The sequence below is a fragment of the Erpetoichthys calabaricus genome, chromosome 3, assembly GCF_900747795.2.
Source record: "Erpetoichthys calabaricus chromosome 3, fErpCal1.3, whole genome shotgun sequence".
NCBI classification, from domain to species: domain Eukaryota; kingdom Metazoa; phylum Chordata; class Cladistia; order Polypteriformes; family Polypteridae; genus Erpetoichthys; species Erpetoichthys calabaricus.
The window spans coordinates 193985083-194003209 of record NC_041396.2 but is presented as its reverse complement, the minus strand read 5'-3'; the positions used below and the strand labels follow the sequence as shown (position 1 = coordinate 194003209).

Below are 18127 nucleotides of genomic sequence, written 5' to 3'. Positions count from 1 at the left end.
TTTATTTTATTTCTTAATAATAATAACTAGATACTTATTTTTGTATACAGTATAGACGCAACAATGATGGAGTTCTAGTAGTACAGTGTGTTAAGGCATTGTGTTCCTAATATCAATATAAAACTCACCAACAGAAAGAAAAACAGTTGTGTCTTAAAACATTCTTCTTAATAATTTAAACATTTCATAGTAATAGAAAGAAGGGTAACCTTGCAATGGAATGGCACTCTGTTCAAAAATGTTCCTGCTGTCATAATTTAGGCTGGAAATTCATACTTTGCCTTTAAGAGAAGCCTTATTGTGTACTGTTATCATGGTCATGACCCTTTTTTCTAGGGGTGGAGTCTCTGGGGTTGTGACCTTGACTTGTCTACGGATAAATCTTTGTTTCCTTTTGATTTATTGTGTATATAATCTTCTAGTTTTACCTGGTTTTCAACTCATTACCTGTTTTTTTTTTTTTTTTATTTTGCTTCTCATCTGGGTTACTATGACTGTGCTTTATTTTTATTTTCTTTTGTTTTGCCTTTTGCCCACTTATCCCAGTTCACTCAGAAATTCATTATCCTGTTTTTCTGCTGATTCAGGACACCTGCCTTGCACCCTGTGATTGCCGGGGTAGGTTCCAGTTTCCCCAGGACCCTGCCCTGGAATTTACGGAACACACATGAAATGCATCTATTCCAAATAACAATATACTATATTATTTACCCTATACAACTCCAGGCACATGACACACAGATAAAGAGCCTTAGCTTTAGCTGGGAGAACTTTTTGTCCGCGAGCTGAGCTTCGTCAAGACGGGGGATGGGACAGCAGGCTGCTTGCTCCTTGTGCTGATCAATGCATTTACAAAACAAAGGACTCTGATAGTAGTGGTGTGAAGGATTTAAGGTGGGCCGGGATTACAAGTTTTTTTGTAGGCTTCAGGAATTCTAGTGTTAAAATGAAGGGAACATGCAGCTAGGGGTGGGCGGTATGACCAAAATTCTATATCACGGTATTTTTCTAAATTATCCCGGTTTCACGGTATTCAACGGTATTTTTTCCCCATGCATGAGTGGATGCTAACCACATTTTCCACTGGAATTACTGGCTAAGAATAACCTATTCCACTGTCAAGAGTATTGTTCATTGTACAAAAAAAACATTTTAATGTGCACACAAGTATTAATACAGGTTTGCATTGCCCCATAAAGTGATAGTTTTCAAGGGGATGGCACTAATGGAGAAGGTATCACATTGCATGACAGATGCAGTCAAAATATAGAACCTTTTTATTGAACAAATTTTGCAAAAACTTAAACTATAATTTTGACAACATATTTTCAACTATACAAAGAGGCATTTAGACTTAGTAAAATATCCAGAAGTGCTTGTCAAAAGTTGTATTGCACTGAATATGTCTTAGAAAAGGAATAAATAGTAAATATTTTTTGTAAACCAACTACACTTTCTGTTAATGTTAACAATCTCTGTCCACTGACACGTTAAAGTGACTTTTTAAACAACTTTATCATCATTAAACTGCATAATATTTAAACTAATAAATAATAACAATAAAATAAATAATAGTATTATTACTGATAGTTGTACTATTATGTTCAGTGTAGAGAACTTTATCGCAGGTGTGACGAGGCTCCAAAAAACTGGATGTATGAATGGGTACCGCACAGGTTTAACTTAAATATTGTATAAATGTTGGGTTTGTGATCTGGTGGTCGGAGACACGAACACAGAATTCAATGCATGTTCTTCTGAGCGGGCTTTCTATATTGCACGCGTGCTGTCTCTATCTGACGTACTAAAACCCCAGTTCCTATCCGTCCTTTTTCTTTCTCCACATAACCAATCACCACACGATAAACGTCTTTGTGAAATTTAAACTAGTTATAAACTTAGCCCACGGAGTGTTCAGAACTTTAAAAATATCTTCGTTATACATGTTTAATTATGCCATCCATTCAGAGTTGCGCCCATCTCTGAACGAGTCGCCAGCACATCAAAGGATTAATATAAGCAAAACATACACTAGCAGGGTCAATATAGCACAACAAAACCCCACATCCTACATGACTTTGAAAGGAAACTGAAGCGCCGAGTAAACCCACCAGAAAAACATGCAAATGCAAGGCAGTCACGCCGCCGTGCCCCCATATGATTAATGCATGCTTTAATGCATTTCACCATGAAAATTATATTAAGTATTTATTTTAGCATTCTAAATGTTCAGAGAGAAGGAAGATCATGAAGTGAATGTATTCTGTGCGGGGTTCGCTGCCGGCGCAGCGAAGAAGACAAGAAGAAGTCAGTTTAAGAATCACTTAACACAAAGCATTTAATGTGCTATATAACTTATGACGGGCTTTGAAAATGTCTTCACACTATTACACAGTACCCAGGTACATTACACTGTATTTAAAACAAGTACAACTTGGCTTGCAGTATTATCCAGTAGTATAGAAACAGTATTTACACATCTGACCTTTTAAAACTAAAGTATCTCCAGGCTCTCTGTCCATTTTCACCACGCAGCATTCCTATGCTACCGCCCACTATTTGGTGGTATAGCAGTGAAAAAGAGCCCTAGTGCAACAAATCTGTGTTTAGTGGTGTAGCAGTGAAAAAGGTCCCCACTTGAACAGTTTCCCGCTGCGCCACGTTCCGAACGTCGTTTAGGCAATTTAAACCGGTGTTGCAGTATAAGAAAAATCCATATCATAAAAAAAATAAAAAATGGTTTTCGGTATGAACCGGTATACCGCCCAGCACTACATGCAGCGGCAGGTCTAGGAATTAAGCTGTATCTATCGCAATACTCTACAACCTTGTCATCCTTATGCTTTTATTAAAAAAAAAAACAGCTTCCTCAAGGAAGCAGCAGCAATGAATTTGTCCTTTTAACTATCTTGTTTCCAAAAAATGAACAGGGCCATTATTTGTTGTAAAAAAAATTTTTTGTCAATATTTATTAATATTATACTAACTTGCATGCTCCGTGCTGTGCTAAGAAGGACTTTGTGCAATTGAAAAATGTAGCAGAAGTGATCGACAACAGCCCTAACCAGTAGGGTGGACAGAAGATGGAAAAAGATGCGGTGTCCTGGATAGGAAAAACAAGAGGTAATCACATTTGATGTCTATAGTCATGTATGAAAGAGAAAGTTCATTGATGTTCAACTAGAAATTAACTCGATCCACAAATCTCCCCTCGTGAGGTGTCCCGTTGATCACCATCCATTCTTTCTAAAAAATGTCTAGAACCCTGTGTGGTTGGCAACCAAATAGCAGTTCGAATGGAGTCAACCCGGTGGACACTTTGGGGGGATTCCTGAACAGCAAACAGGGAAAAAGGCAACACGGTATCCCAGGAGGTCGGGTTATCATGGGCCACCTGCAGTATCATCTGTTTCAACGTTTTATTAAACCATTCAATCAGGCCATTCGTCTGCAGATGATAAAACAGTGGTACTCAATTGCTTAATTGCCAGGCTCTCACATAGCTGCTTCAGGACGCGAGAGATGGTCAATTAAAGTCTAGCGCGGGATGCAAATATGCACGACAGTTCTGAGAGAGCTTTAGGCAACAGTCTGTCAGTTTCGCTTTCCGTAGTGCAGCCACCTCAGGGTGGGTACCTTGTTGCATAATTAACCAACACAAGCATATACTAAAAACTGTTTATACTTTTGGGGAGTGGGCCCACAATATCTACCTCAGCCCTCTCAAAATGAACATCCATAACAGGCATCGGTAAGAGGGGAGGCATAGCCGGTCTTTCAGTGGAAACAGCCTGGCAGTTGGGACACACCCTACAAAACTGCTCCACTTTCTGCCCATATTCAGCCAATAAAGGTGCATTGAAATGCGTTCCCTTGTCTTCTCCATGTCTTCTTGGGAGTTGGCCTCCCAAGACGTGGGTGTGAGCAATTTTTAAAACCGTTTCTCTGTCTATTTGGCACCACTAACTGCTTGATCTGCCCATCCCACATGCAATCAGAAATCACCCTATACAAGAAACCATCCTTAATTAAAAAGTGTGGTGTTTTAAAATTTGAATTAAATTTGAAGAAAAACTGGAAAAACTGAGGTGTTGTAAAACTTTTAACTGGTAGTGTATATGCTCTGTGCTGAGAAAGGACTTTATGCAAATGAAAAAGTAGCAGAAGTGATTCACAGGCCACAGAAGTAGCATTGCTAGCAAATAGGGTGGATGGATGACTCTAAAAGGGCCATTGTCCTAAAAAGGAAAAGGAAGCTAGGCAAACCCCAAAGCAAGAATTGCTTTACTTGAGTGAACAACTTAAACAAATGAAAATCGTAATCATCTAATAATGATAATAAGTAAACCTGCACTGCTTCATTGTAAGACAATATTAATAGATGCCGGTTGGCAGTGTGGGGTTTCAGGCAGTGGTGAGAGGGATTGCTGGTGGACGTGACATATGCAAATATCAGTGTCCAGAAACACTGAAGGGGAAAAACCCTGAAGGGATGTTGCACAAAAAGGAGTGAGCAGCAGAGAGCAATCTGCTGACGGGAAGAAAGAAGTGAAGCTGTGGGGAGTTTACCACAAGATGAGGATCATCGTGCAGCGGGATTCTCAGAACTTTCTCTGGGAAGCAAATGTGCTCTGAAGCTGGAACACGGTAGTGGACTTTACAGACTAGTTTTACTATGATTCAGGGTAGAAACTGCGGAAGGTATCCACTTGATGTAAATATTGTAGTTCTCTTCGAATTACAGTTTACCCACTGTTTTGATTTATAATACACAGGCCATTGGCTTAAACTCCAAGTTACACCATATCCTCAAACTTCACATTATTCTAACCAAATACCCTTTCAATTCAAAAGAATACACTTTCGTGTAAAATTGTGTTTTCACCAGCAAAAACCAAGCCACTAGGAAAAGCAGAAATTGATCTAATGTCAGAATGTTTTCATCATGGAAAGTTGTTTATAGCATGTTCAAGAGTAAGCAGCTTCAGTGACCTAATGACATTATTACTTATTATTTGAATGATGACTTTGTCCAGGGTGACTTGCTAAATTTGAGATAAAATTAGTACATTTCTTATGCTTTTGCAATTGGAACACAGGCAAGTGAAGTGATTTGCTCATGGTCACACACTGTCAGCGAGATTTGAACCCACAACCCTCTCAAGGTTTGAAGTCAAAGGTTCAAAGTCTTACCCACTATAACAGACTGCCTACCAATTATAATAGCCTTTTGTACATAAAACAATTATGAATTACAGACACATCATCAAGAAGAGGAACAGAGTGAGGGCAGAGCCAAGGATCAAATGGTGGAATTTGAATAAGGAAGACTGTAAGGTTGAGTTAAGGGAGGAGGTGAGACAGGCACTGGGTGGCAGTGAACAGTTACCAGACAGTTGGGCAACTGCAGCAGATGTAGTAAGGGTGACAGCAAAAAGGGTGCTTGGCGTGACATCTGGACAGAGGAAGGAGGAAAAGGAAACCTGGTGGTGGAATGGGGAAGTACAGGAGAGTATACAGAGGAAGAGGATGGCGAAGAAGAAATGGGATAGTCAGAGAGATGCAGAAAGTAGACAAGATTACAAGGAGATCAAGCGCAAGGTGAAGAGAGAGGTGGCAAAGGCTAAAGAAAAGGTGTATGAGAGGTTGGACACTAAGGAGGGAGAAAAGGACCTGTACCGATTGGCTAGACAAAGGGATCGAGCTGGGAAAGATGTGCAGCAGGTTAGGGTGATAAAGGATAAAGATGGAAACGTACTCACAAGCAAGGAGAGTGTGTTGAAGAGATGGAAAGAGTACTTTAAGAGGCTGATGAATGAAGAGAATGAGAGAGAGAGAAAGTGGGATGATGTGGTGATAGTGAATCAGGAAGTGCAACGGATTAGCCAAGAGGAAGTAAGGACAGCTATGAAGAGGATGAAAAATGGAAAGGCCATTGGTCCAGATGACATACCTGTGGAAGCATGGAGGTGTTTAGGAGAGATGGCAGTGGAGTTTTTAACCAGATTGTTTAATGGAATCTTGGATAGTGAGAGGATGCCTGAGGAGTGCAGAAGAAGTGTACTGGTGCCGATATTTAAGAATAAGGGGGATGTGTAAGACTATAGTATCTACAGTGGGATACAATTGATGAGCCACAGTATGAAGTTATGGGAAAGAGTAGTGGAAGCTAGGTTAAGAAGTGAGATGATGGTTAGTGAGCCGCAGTATGGTTTTATGCCAAGAAAGAGCACCACAGATGCGATATTTGCTATGAGGATGTTGATGGAGAAGTATAGAGAAGGCCAGAAGTTGTTGCAGTATGTCTTTGTGGACCTGGAAAAAGCATATGAAAGGGTGCCTCAAGAGGAGTTGTGGTATTGTATGAGGAAGTCGGGAGTGGCAGAGAAGTATGCAAGAGTGGTACAAGATATGCATGAGAGAAGTGTGACAGTGGTGAGTTCTGGTGGAGGTTGGATTACATCAGGGATCGGCTCTGAGCCCTTTCTTATTTGCATTGGTGATGGACAGGTTGACAGAGGAGATTAGACAGGAGTCCCTGTGGACTATGATGTTTGCTGATGACATTGTGATCTGTAGCGATAGTAGGGAGCAGGTTGAGGAGACCCTGGAGAGGTGGAGATATGCTATGGAGAGGAGAGAAATGAAGGTGTGGATGCAAGGAGTAGAGTTGGTGAAGGTGGATGAGTTTAAATACTTGGAATCAAAAGTACAGAGTAAGGGGGATTGTGGAAGAGAGGTGAAAAAGAGAGTACAGGCAGGGTGGAATGGGTGGAGAAGAGTGTCAGGAGTAATGACAGACGGGCATCAGCAAGAGTGAAAGGGAAGATCTACAGGACAGTAGTGAGACCAGCTATGTTATATGAGAAGGGTGTTAACACTAGAATTACCAAAGCCTACAAAAAAACCCATAAATCCAGCCCACCTTAAATCCCTCGCAGCTCCTTGTCAGTGTCTTTTGTCTTGTAAATGTGCCGATCAAGACAAGCAGCAAGCAGCCTACTATTCCATCCCCCCACCACCGCAGAACGGGCAGAAAGTTCTCCCAGTTCCAGCCTTGATTATCTGGGAGTCAGGTACCTAGAGTTGTATAGGGAAATAATAGATCGTTATTTGGAACACATGCATTTCATTTGTGTTCCATTTCTACAATAATCTGTGTAAACACATCGTTAAAACAGAAAAGTTTTTCATATTTTAGTAATAAATGAATTACATAATGTGTGAAGCCTGAAGCCCAAAGATCAAATAAACACTTTCAGAAAAGGTTCAAGGATGATACAACAGTTTCCGTGGCGCAGCGGTAAGAATTGATGACTTGTAATCAAGAGTCCCCTGGTTCGATCCTGACTGCCTTGTATATATTTAACGTTTTGAGTAGTGAGCTGCTCTTATTGTTAATATTATACAAAAAACACATACATTTGTTTTGCGTCTGTTACAGCCAGTGAAAATTTATAGTACTTGTAAAAGTTAACAGGTTTTTTTTTTCCACTTTTATTCTCTCAGTCACGATCATGATACATATGATGTTACAACAGTTTCCGTGGCGCAGCGGTAAGAATTGCAGACTTGTAATCAGGAGTCTCCCGGTTCGATCCTGACTGCTTCGTATACAGTGGTACCTCTGGTCACGACCGGAATTCGTTCCAAAACTTTGGACGCGACTCGATTTGGTTACGACCCGAACGTAATTTTCCCATAAGATTGTATGTAAATACAATTAATCCGTTCCAGACTGTACAAACTGTATGTAAATGTATACATTTTTTAAGCACAAAAATAGTTAATTATACCATAGAATGCACAGTGTAATAGTAAATTAAATGTAAAAACATTGAATAACACTGAGAAAACCTTGAACAACAGAGAAAACTAACATTGTAAGAGTTCGCGCTAGACCCTTACGAACCGCTCGCTGTAAACACTTTCTTTATGAGTTTTAAGCACAGGGAAAAAAAATTAAATGCCACTTTTCAAACCATCCTCTACTGGCTTTAAATTCCTCACCTTCACCACTCGAAGAAGGATTTTTTTCAGCAAATCGCCATGAATCTTCCTGGCTTTCTTGCATATGATCGCCTCGCTTACGCTATCCCCTGCAAGCTGCTTCTCGTTCAACCACACTAGCAACAGTTTTTCCACCTCTTCCAGTACTTGAGGCCTCTGCTTGGTTAACATTGTAACTCCTTTTGTAACATTGTGATTGTGACTGAGAGAATAAAAATGGAAATAAAACCCCACTAACTTTTACAAGTACTATAAATTTACACTGGCTGTTACAGACGCAAACCAAATGTATGTGTTTATTGTATATTATTAACAATAAGAACAGCTCACTACTCAAAACGTTAAATACTGTATATACGAAGCAGTCAGGATTGAACCAGGGGACTCGATTACAAGTCATCAGTTCTTCCTGCTGCGCCACGGAAACTGTTGTATCACCCTTGAACCTTTTGTGAAAGTGTTTATTTGATCTTTGGACTTCAGACTTCACACATTATATAGTTTATGTCTACATTTTGTCATTTATTACTAAATTATGAAAAACTTTTCTGTTTTAAGGATGTGTTTACACAGATTATTGTAGAAACGGAACACACATGAAATGCATGTGTTCCAAATAACGATCTATTATTTCCCTATACAACTCTAGGTACCTGACTCCCAGATAATCAAGGCTGGAACTGGGAGAACTTTGTGCCTGTTCTGCGGCGGTAGGGGGGGATGGAATAGTAGGCTGCTTGCTGCTTGTCTTGATCGGCACATTTACAAGACAAAAGTCACTGACAAGGAGGTACGAAGGGATTTAAGGCGGGCCGGATTTCCCCATAAGATTGTATGTAAATACAATTAATCCGTTCCAGACTGTATGAACTGTATGTAAATGTATACATTTTTTAAGCACAAAAATAGTTAATTATACCATAGAATGCACAGTGTAATAGTAAATTAAATGTAAAAACATTGAATAACACTGAGAAAACCTTGAACAACAGAGAAAACTAACATTGTAAGAGTTCGCGCTAGACCCTTGCATAGGCTTTGGTAATTCTAGTGTTAAACAATCTTCCCTTCAGCCATCCTAGGGTCCTGTGGGAAAAGGATCTTTGAATACACTCTGGTTGTATATGTGCAAAGCATTAAATAATTCAACTTAAAATATTTAATCGATCACATTTATCTTTTCTAAAATTGTCCAAAAAGTATCCAGGGCATGATCCAAACTGTGAGCATTCAGCCTCACTGGGCCACATGTTTTGGGAGAGCACCATATTAACATCATTTTGGACAAAAATCTTTAAATGCTTATCGAACAGCCTTGGTGTCACAATCACACCCTAACCCATTAACAGCTGTGTTTGGTGAACTCCCAGAAAGGCTTAAATTGGAGAAGGACAAATTGATTGTAATTGCCTATACCACACTACTATCCCCTGTAGACTTATTTTGCTTAACTGGAAGAATCGCAACACACCTTTTGTAAGTCAGTGGTTTCACATCTTGCCTGAAGAAGGGGCCTGAGTTGCCTCGAAAGCTTGCATATTGTAATCTTTTTAGTTAGCCAATAAAAATTGTCATTTTGCTTGGCTTTTCTCTAAGTCAGTGGGTAACTGATGTTCTATAATATGTGAAAAAAAAATCAAATTCTCTCTTAGCAGATCTGTTCAAAACTTTTTAAAAATATGTCAGGATTTAACTAGTGTAAGTAAGTATTCATATAGGGGGATAGGTACATTTTCCCTTTCTTTGTAACTAGTTTTGCCAATGCTTTTGGCTCTGCTCTCTTTTATCTGTTTTGTTCGATTTTGTCTTTATTTTTGTTCCTGCTTTCTTTTTAAACTTTCCAATGTTTTTTCATTCTAGTTTGACTTGATTGTATGTAATGTTATATTCTTGAAATAAAATTAAAAATAAAATAAAAAAAAAGAATTGGCTTCTTGGAGCAGCACAGATCAAAACAGAAAACATATGAGACCCAGTGAAATAATATTAATAGTGAAAAATGTATTACTGTGAGCAGTTTTGTAAATTTCTAGAACATTCTTACTCTGTTGTTTTCCTATGGCCCTTGGCCATAAGTACATCAACTCTTCCTGCAGATCTGCACATGACTGAACAACTACCTTGTTTTTCTTTCCTGCTACAGCTTTTATCAGGTTTTACACATGGTTACAGTGCCTCCAAAGCATGTAAATATGCACGGGTCAAATGTCCAAGACTGTATTACCAGTTCCACACTTTTTAAAGGGTATTGAATGAACAAACAAAAAAAAATGAAACTAATGTAATGGGTATGGAATTTTTGGCCATTAAATCCCCGCAAACAGTACTTTGCTTTAAATGACTGGAAAGAACTGCCAAGTAGGATATCCTAAAAGTAGGATAGCCTCACCCATGTACATTTCAAAAGTTCATTTGAAAACCCTTCTACTTAGATGTCCAGCAGTTTAATTTGTGGCAATTCAAATAGTATTATGAAGTGATATTTTCATTTTACTGTATATTTTAGATTTAGTTATAAGATTTTTCTAATACTGTATTCATTCAGTATGGTTGCAGCTACATTTTCTTCTAAAATGAATTTTATTTTTCACAAATATTTTGACTTCATAGATGAATTCATAATTAAAGTCCAATCAAAGTACAATATCACAGCAGGCTAGTTTAAATTGAAAAGGTCTGTAAATGGATGCAGGCATCGGGAGGATTTAGGAAGAAAAACAGGAATTATTTTCAGCAAAGTCTAATATGATATTGCTGATGTTAGTATCGAGAAATGACTGGAACATTTTTTTCTGTGAACCTTTGTTTTTTGGTTTTGGAGGATTATTTATGTAAATAACTTTAAACAAGTCAATTTTTGGTCAAAATTTGACTCTTCATTCTTTTTTCTTTTCCAGTTGGTGATGAGTATGGACAAGAAATGATTGAAAGTGCAGCTGTTTTCCTATTTAAAATATTTTATGATAAAGACCAAGTTGGCCATGAAGAAACAAGAGCTATCAAACAAATGTTCGGGCCTTTTCCATTATCCTCAGTAGATGCTGCCTGCAGTGCCATAAACAAGGTTGCTAGCTTCTTTGAGGAGACTCAAATAGAAACTTTTCTCAAGGTTCACAGCATCAGCCATTTAAAAGACCAAGTGCCTTTTGGTAAAAATATCTCATTCTCTTTTGATATGTACTCAGTAGATACTTTCCTGGATATTTCATTGAAAATGAAAGATAATGAAGACACAAAAGGATTCGGTTTAGATTATGAAAAATATTTAAATAATCAGCAAGAGCAACAAAAAGCTGTGTTTGTCAACACCGTGGACATTAATTCCCCCCAAGGAATTGACGGCTCATTTCTGAGCCGAGAGGTTGACAGGTATTTGCTGCATGGAACTTTGGGATCTCCGAATGCTTCTGACCTTTGTACAACACTGTTTGAAATGTTAACGTCAAACAAAAGTGATGATGAACTCCAAAATGAGGTAAGATGGTAGCAGTTTTATCAATTTTTCTTAATGTCATAATTTCATTATTTACACTATATTTTGCCTTTGTAATGGTAAATTTGTTTAACACTTCCCTTCCTTATAAAAATGTTTTTGGTAGACTTGTGACCAAGATTAATCTTTAATTTGTCTTTAATGTGTGCTTTTTATCCTGAAATGCTTGTCACACTTTGCTGGCTTTAGGTTCAGAAGTCTAAATAACATTTTAAATTTGCAAGTTGCTAATATTCAATGCTGGGTACAAAGTATGTCTTTTCAGCTGAATGGCAGTGTGTCTACAGAACAGCATAAGACATTATGTCTCATTGTTGTCCCTCTGCTCCTAGGCTGCGTTTTCATTGACTGAATGCACACTATTTAATTAATAAAATGAAAATGTTTTAATTAACTGTGAATTCTGCTGTCAGCAGCTTTCTTCCATCAAACTGAGTTTTAGCAATTCAAATGATTTACATAATGTCATTTATATATAGTTGGACAGTACAAAAACCAAAAACATTAAATGAAAACTCAAGTGAAATTTTAATGATCTAATGTACCTATACTGGAAAGGTACCAAAAAAACCAAAATCAAAAACGGTATATCCAGGAGTGGCCATTTTGGAATTTTTGGTAACGGAAGTAAACATCAGGGTTGCCAGCCCCTCACCATCCATCCTCTATTGCTTCAACCTGATTGGTACTTAACGACAATTCCTTGCTTCAAAGTCATCATGACTTCTTGTTGGAACACCCCAACCCCCTCCCCCCTTGCTTCAGTGCAGCACAATTGCACAGTACACATGGGAGGCGCAAGTTATTACTTCTTGCTTTGACGATTTCATGACTTCATGATGGGCCCAGCTGCTTCAGGACCATTTTGGTACCAGTACTGAGGTCTGAATGCTGGTATTGGTACTAAAGTCAAAGGAACCAGATTAAAGGGAGGCGGATTAGCGAAGGTTTACCTGTATTTAAATTAAGAAAAACACAATTAAATGAACTAAGTTTACTATTAATCTTAACTTACAAGATAAGGCTGTTGCACTCCCAGTTCTTTATTAGACGTTTTTGGAACGTTGTAACTTTAAGTAACATAAAAAACCTGTTGTAATGTATCCACCACTATATTGACTGTATGTTGACTTAATCAGTCTTCTATCACTGAAAAAGTAATGTCTTAAATTATAAAAAAATCTTTTTTTATATATAATTAATGGTCTAAAGCTCAGAATTTGGCTAGAACTCATTTTGCTATTATAAACCTGTAAGAACTCATTTTTTGATGTCTTAATATACACAAGGATACTGTTGGGCCTTCTGTTTGCACAGCTGTCTGAATTGGATACAGGAGAAGTGTTGATTGTTTAGTTTGATGTAATTTAACTCTATAAACATAAATGTTTGCAATGTTGTGATTATTTCATTTTTGAATGATGTACTTTTTCCCTATTGCAATGTGATTCATGGACTCAAAGCCCAAAAAGGAAAGTGAGCATGATTAGAATACTTTCTGTGGTCCCCATTTATAATTTCAGCCACTTATCGATGGACATTCTAAGCATCTTTTTGTAGTCTTTTTCATTGTATTTGTCCTTCCTGAGCCTCCTTACAGTGGGGCATTCTCAATGTAAGTAGTGTATCTGTCACAAATACATGCAGTGAAGTTCATCCCTCTGGTTTAAGCCTATGGTTGCATAGCCAGTAAGTTTATATATGTATAATTTTACTGTTCTGTGGCACTACTTATAGTTTTAAAGCTGTTAAAAACTATTTTGTTATTTGTGTGCTGAATATTATGTTTCCTTACTTCACACCTGCTCTTTGTTAATAAACTATAGATTTGTACACCTCGTGTCAAGCTAGTCTCCAAGTTGTTATATTAATAAAGGGAGGAGTTTAGCTGCCTGAGTATCTATTACATCATAATAGTGAGATTGGAACAATAATAATAAGAAAAGACCAAGCTGATATCCATATTTTGAGTTGTGGGACCACTTATCTGTTTTGTCTTAGTTTTATAAAGAAAATAGAAAGCAGCATCTTAATTGCTTTTGATAGGATTGTGAGTGTGTATTGATGAGGACTGTTTCCTGTTTTAAATTAAGTAAGCAGGGAAGGTAATAAATGAGTAATGGTGCCTTATTTTGCATTGCTGCCTCATATATGAACATTACTACTGTATGTTTGGTTGTTTCAATTATTCCTGTGGGGTTTCTTTCCCTCTCCAAAAGAGGCACATTTTGAATTGTTTGGTGACAATAAATTGGCCTGCTTGAGTAAGTGTGAATGTGTACCTGTGTGCACACACTGGAATTGGTTGTTTCTTGTCTTTCAACATTTCTGGGATGTCCTTGAGCTCTCAGCAACCCTGAATTAGATTAGGAAAGTTGAACAATTTGTGCATGCAGTTTATTCATTTGTTTGTGTAATTCAAGCAATTGTTACCATTCTTTGTTATTCATTTTATCTATGATTTAATTCATGGTAGATTGCACTTATGAAATTCCAGAACTGTTCTTAACCTAACTAACTGATTGTTTTTACAGTTGTTTGAGCTACTAGGACCTGAAGGTTTTGAGCTGATTGAGAAACTTCTGCAGAATAGATTCGCTATTGTGGAAATTGCCCTTAACACAGTGCCTGATGTAAAGCTGAATAATTTTCATGGTAAGATGTGAATGTCAGAAAAATACTACATTATTTAGAATGTTTTTGAAGTGGTCAGTTAAATGCTACCTAGTTTACGTAATAAGATTCTGGTCACTCATGTTTTTCTCCAGCATACTGAAGTACATGTGTTGGGTTAAATGGGGTCTCTGAAGTGGCCCAGTATGAGTAATTATGCATGTGTACATGAATGAGCCCTGTCCAGCATTGGTTCCTAAATGATATTGATGCCCTCGTTGGACTGACACCCCATTCACCCTGAAGGGATTAAGAGGGTTAGAAAATAATGTTAGAAAAAGATATGAAACAGGACACAAGAAAACTAGATCAACAAACCATATGCTGAAAAACTGACCTGATGTCCATCTCAAGTGACCCACACCAACCCTACGCTTTTCTTTGTATGTGTGATGAAAATCGTAGCACTCCATAGGAATCTGGGTTTACCCCAGAACAAAAGCAGCAAGAAATAAAATTAAGTATCTGTTCGGAGCTCAGTGACTAGCACTAGTCCTTATTAACCCACTAACTAATAATCCCAGACCAACACTCTGTGATCTATGATATACTGTGCAATAAAATGTATTAGTAACACCAAAAAAAAAATCTTAAATTACTTTACACCTCAACCCCCCACTCCCCCCCAACTAATCAAACACATTTTCATCATAAAACATGACAATAACAAGTTGTGTCACATGGTAAGATCAAATTTATAAAAGCAATTCAGCAGCTGTAAAGTTTGAAAATAACAGCCCAAATTTAAAGTTTCACAGTTCAGGGAGAAGGTGAAAGTACCAGGATAATATTGCCAGTAAGCCACCACAAATGTAAGAAAAATGTTCTATCCTATTAGGAAATAGTTGTGCTTTCCAGACCAAGTCCTTCTTCAGAGACATGTGCACCTGAGTGAAACATCCAGCTGTTTGTAATAACCTTCTGTTTTGTATTTGTAGTGCTTGCTGGTTGTCCTGTCTTCTTGTGGAGATGTATGCGTCTCTCTGTGTCTTTCCCTCTCTCCCCTCAGTTTTTACATTTCCGTGTAAATTAAGCTTTTGGGAACTGTCCTTGCCATCCCCATTTTTTTCCAGTAAGGAGTACAGCATCAATAATGCATGTGGCGCTCACGACAAAATGTAATAAAGGAAATGACAAAAGAAAATTAAAGGTAAAAATGAAGACTTTGTACTACTTTGAAAAACCAAATCAGTGAAGTGTAATAGGTCACAAAGGTCAGTGGTACACTGCACGACTTTTAGTTGCAGAGCATATCAAACTTAATGACTGCAGTTGCTGGATTTTGTGGCTTTGAGGATGTCCGATTATATGACTAGGAATCACAGGGGATGATAGTTTAAAAATCTGCTTTATGGTAAATTTGAAATGAAACCTTTCAGCACAGTTTCATTTCAAGAGAGACCCACCGACTCAACAAGCTAATTTAAAGGGTAAGGTCAGTTATAGGATGTACTCTGGACTCAGTACTCAGAGTACTTGATGTAGTGCTGTCTGAGGGATCGGGGATCACGGGTGTTTGGCTTAGGCTTGCACCCTTGCTCTTTACGCATTGAAATTCCTCCAGATTCCCTGAACCTCTTAATGATATTATGTGCTGTAGAGGGAGAACATTGTTTTAGACATTTCAATAATTTTCTCACGCATTGACTAACCAGAGATTTCTGCCCAGTTTGTTCCTCAAAGAATCAGCCTTTTTTGGATACTACTTTTGTACCAAATCATGATTACAATCACATGTTGACATTACCTGTTTGAAATCATACCATTATGTCTTTTTTTACATTGTTACTGGTCATAATTTATTTTTTATTGGCATTTGCCATACTGTCCCAACTTTTTCTGATTTGGGGTTGTAAATTTCTAGTGTTTCATGACCTTGCTGCATTTTTAATAGCCAAATTATGTACTTGCCTGACAGTAGTGGTGGCTGTACGAATGTTTTCAGGATATGGTGATTTATGATGTGGTTTCAGCGTTTCATTTTCCTTTTCCTGGTCTGTTATGTTGCGACAAACATGTAAAAACTGACAAGATAACCCTCTTTTCACTTATTGTAGTTCAACACACCCATTTGGTGTGGACTCTTGCACACACAAGAGCCAACCTCTACCACCTCGGACAAAATCATACTTGCTTGATGTTGCTTAGAGATCTAGGGGTGTCACAGTTTGTCAGTAGCTGTGACTGTAACCTGACTTGCTTATGTAAGATTATGTAAATGGAGGCTATGATTTGGAAATAGAATACACAGTTGACCAAATAGAATACCAAGTTGACCTTACATAAATGATTTGTTGGTAGGTTCATATGGTAGTGTGTGCTGGAATTCAAATCAAAGTTATACAGTCTCTGACATCTGCTAAATTGACAATATAGGTTTTAAAGCACTGACATTTCAGGGATGTTTCAATAAAGACTGAAACTGTTATGGACATCAATGCCAGCTGAGGACATTTTATTTTTCTGTATTTCTTTACTCAGATTTGAAGACTGGCAAATGGATAGAGGAAGTCAAACTTTTACTTGATTAGAGAGTTATTAAAAAGAGGCATAAAAGATCAGAAGGCACAAAATTCACTTTGAAACAAACCCTTCTCTGAGAGTAAGATAAAAAATATAGGTTTTTTTTTTACATGTTATAATACATTCATCGTTTTGAACTCAGAAGAATTCTTTCTGAACCAGTATACAATAATTTTAAAAATAATAGAGAGGAAGATGGAACACCATAAAAAGGGGCAAACAAAATGTGCTAAGAGTCCTCACGTAGCAGAAATTTAAGAAAAGAATTAACGTTGTAGAATAGCAGTCCTGGATCTGTGAGCTTGTCAAAGCACAACTAATTGTTATTATAGTACAACTTAGAAAATTGCAAGAGCTAGTTTTTTTTACACAAAGAAATCATAAATGGAATTTCATTGATAGTGTTATCTTGAAATTTCCAAACTTTACATACTTCATTAATGAATAAGAATAAAGTAATAAGTTTTACATTCTCTTCCTAATAATAATCATAATAATAATACATTGTGTTCATATAGCACCTTTCCCATGCTCAAGGCGCTTCACATAGTCAGAAAGAACAGCAGAGTATATGCAACATTGGATACAAATATTTTCTGTATAGAACACTAAAACAGATAGATAAATACAGGATATACAAAGCATTAAACAGAATTAAAGTCAATAAACCAGGGTAAAATACTAAATTCAATACTAAAAGGAAATCCTGAACAAAGAACATAATTTGTGATATAACACACAAATTATCCTGAGCACCTGAACAGAGATGTCTACTGAAAGAGGGGGCATGATGTTAGGTTATGTTAAAAGCCTTCCTGAACAGATCAAGTTTTAAGCTTTTTTTTTTTTTTTTTTTTTATAAAGAATGAATTCAGTCAACTGATCTAATTAATTTAGAGAAGTCATTCTAAAGTCTGGGTGCTATACAGCTGAAGGCCCTGTCACCCACAGAGTGCATGTTAGTGTAAGGCACAGCAAAATTTCCAGAATCAGAGGACCTTAGTGGATGAATAGTAACATAGTGATGGAGCAAGTCACTGATGTAGTCTGGTGCAAGGCCATTTAAAGCTTTGTAGGTTGTTAATAGTATTTTATATTCAATCCTGTAAGATAAGGATGCCAGTGAAGGTGGAGCAGGATGAGGGTTATGTGCTTAGTGTTGCTGCTTCGTGTAAGGACTCTTGCAGCAGGGTTTTGAGTCAACTGGAATTGTGATTCAAGATTTTAAGGGGCTCCTGCCATTAGAGAGTCACAATAATCAATGCAGGATGTGATAAATGATATGTTATGGAGGTGGAAGTAAGAAAGTTTCTTATTGTGATTTATGTGGGCGGAAAAAGAAAGGGAGAAATCAAAAATTACACCAACATTCCTGCCATTAAAACAAAGACTGATGAGATGGTATTGAAGAGGAGATAATTTTCTTAA

The 18127-nt window shown here is 37.5% G+C and overlaps 1 protein-coding gene across 2 annotated transcripts in view; it reads left to right on the top strand.

Annotated features, from left to right (window-relative positions):
• Positions 1-18127, top strand: part of ascc3 (activating signal cointegrator 1 complex subunit 3) — an 854735-nt gene that overhangs the window by 61179 nt on the left and 775429 nt on the right. Inside the window, exons 4-5 of one of the 2 annotated variants that reach the window (XM_051925342.1) lie at positions 10908-11485; positions 14038-14158. In XM_051925342.1, coding sequence (XP_051781302.1) covers positions 10908-11485; positions 14038-14158 — 699 coding nt within the window. Of the gene's footprint in view, positions 1-10907; positions 11486-14037; positions 14166-18127 lie in introns of both variants that reach the window. The other variant, XM_051925343.1, reaches the window with a different exon arrangement.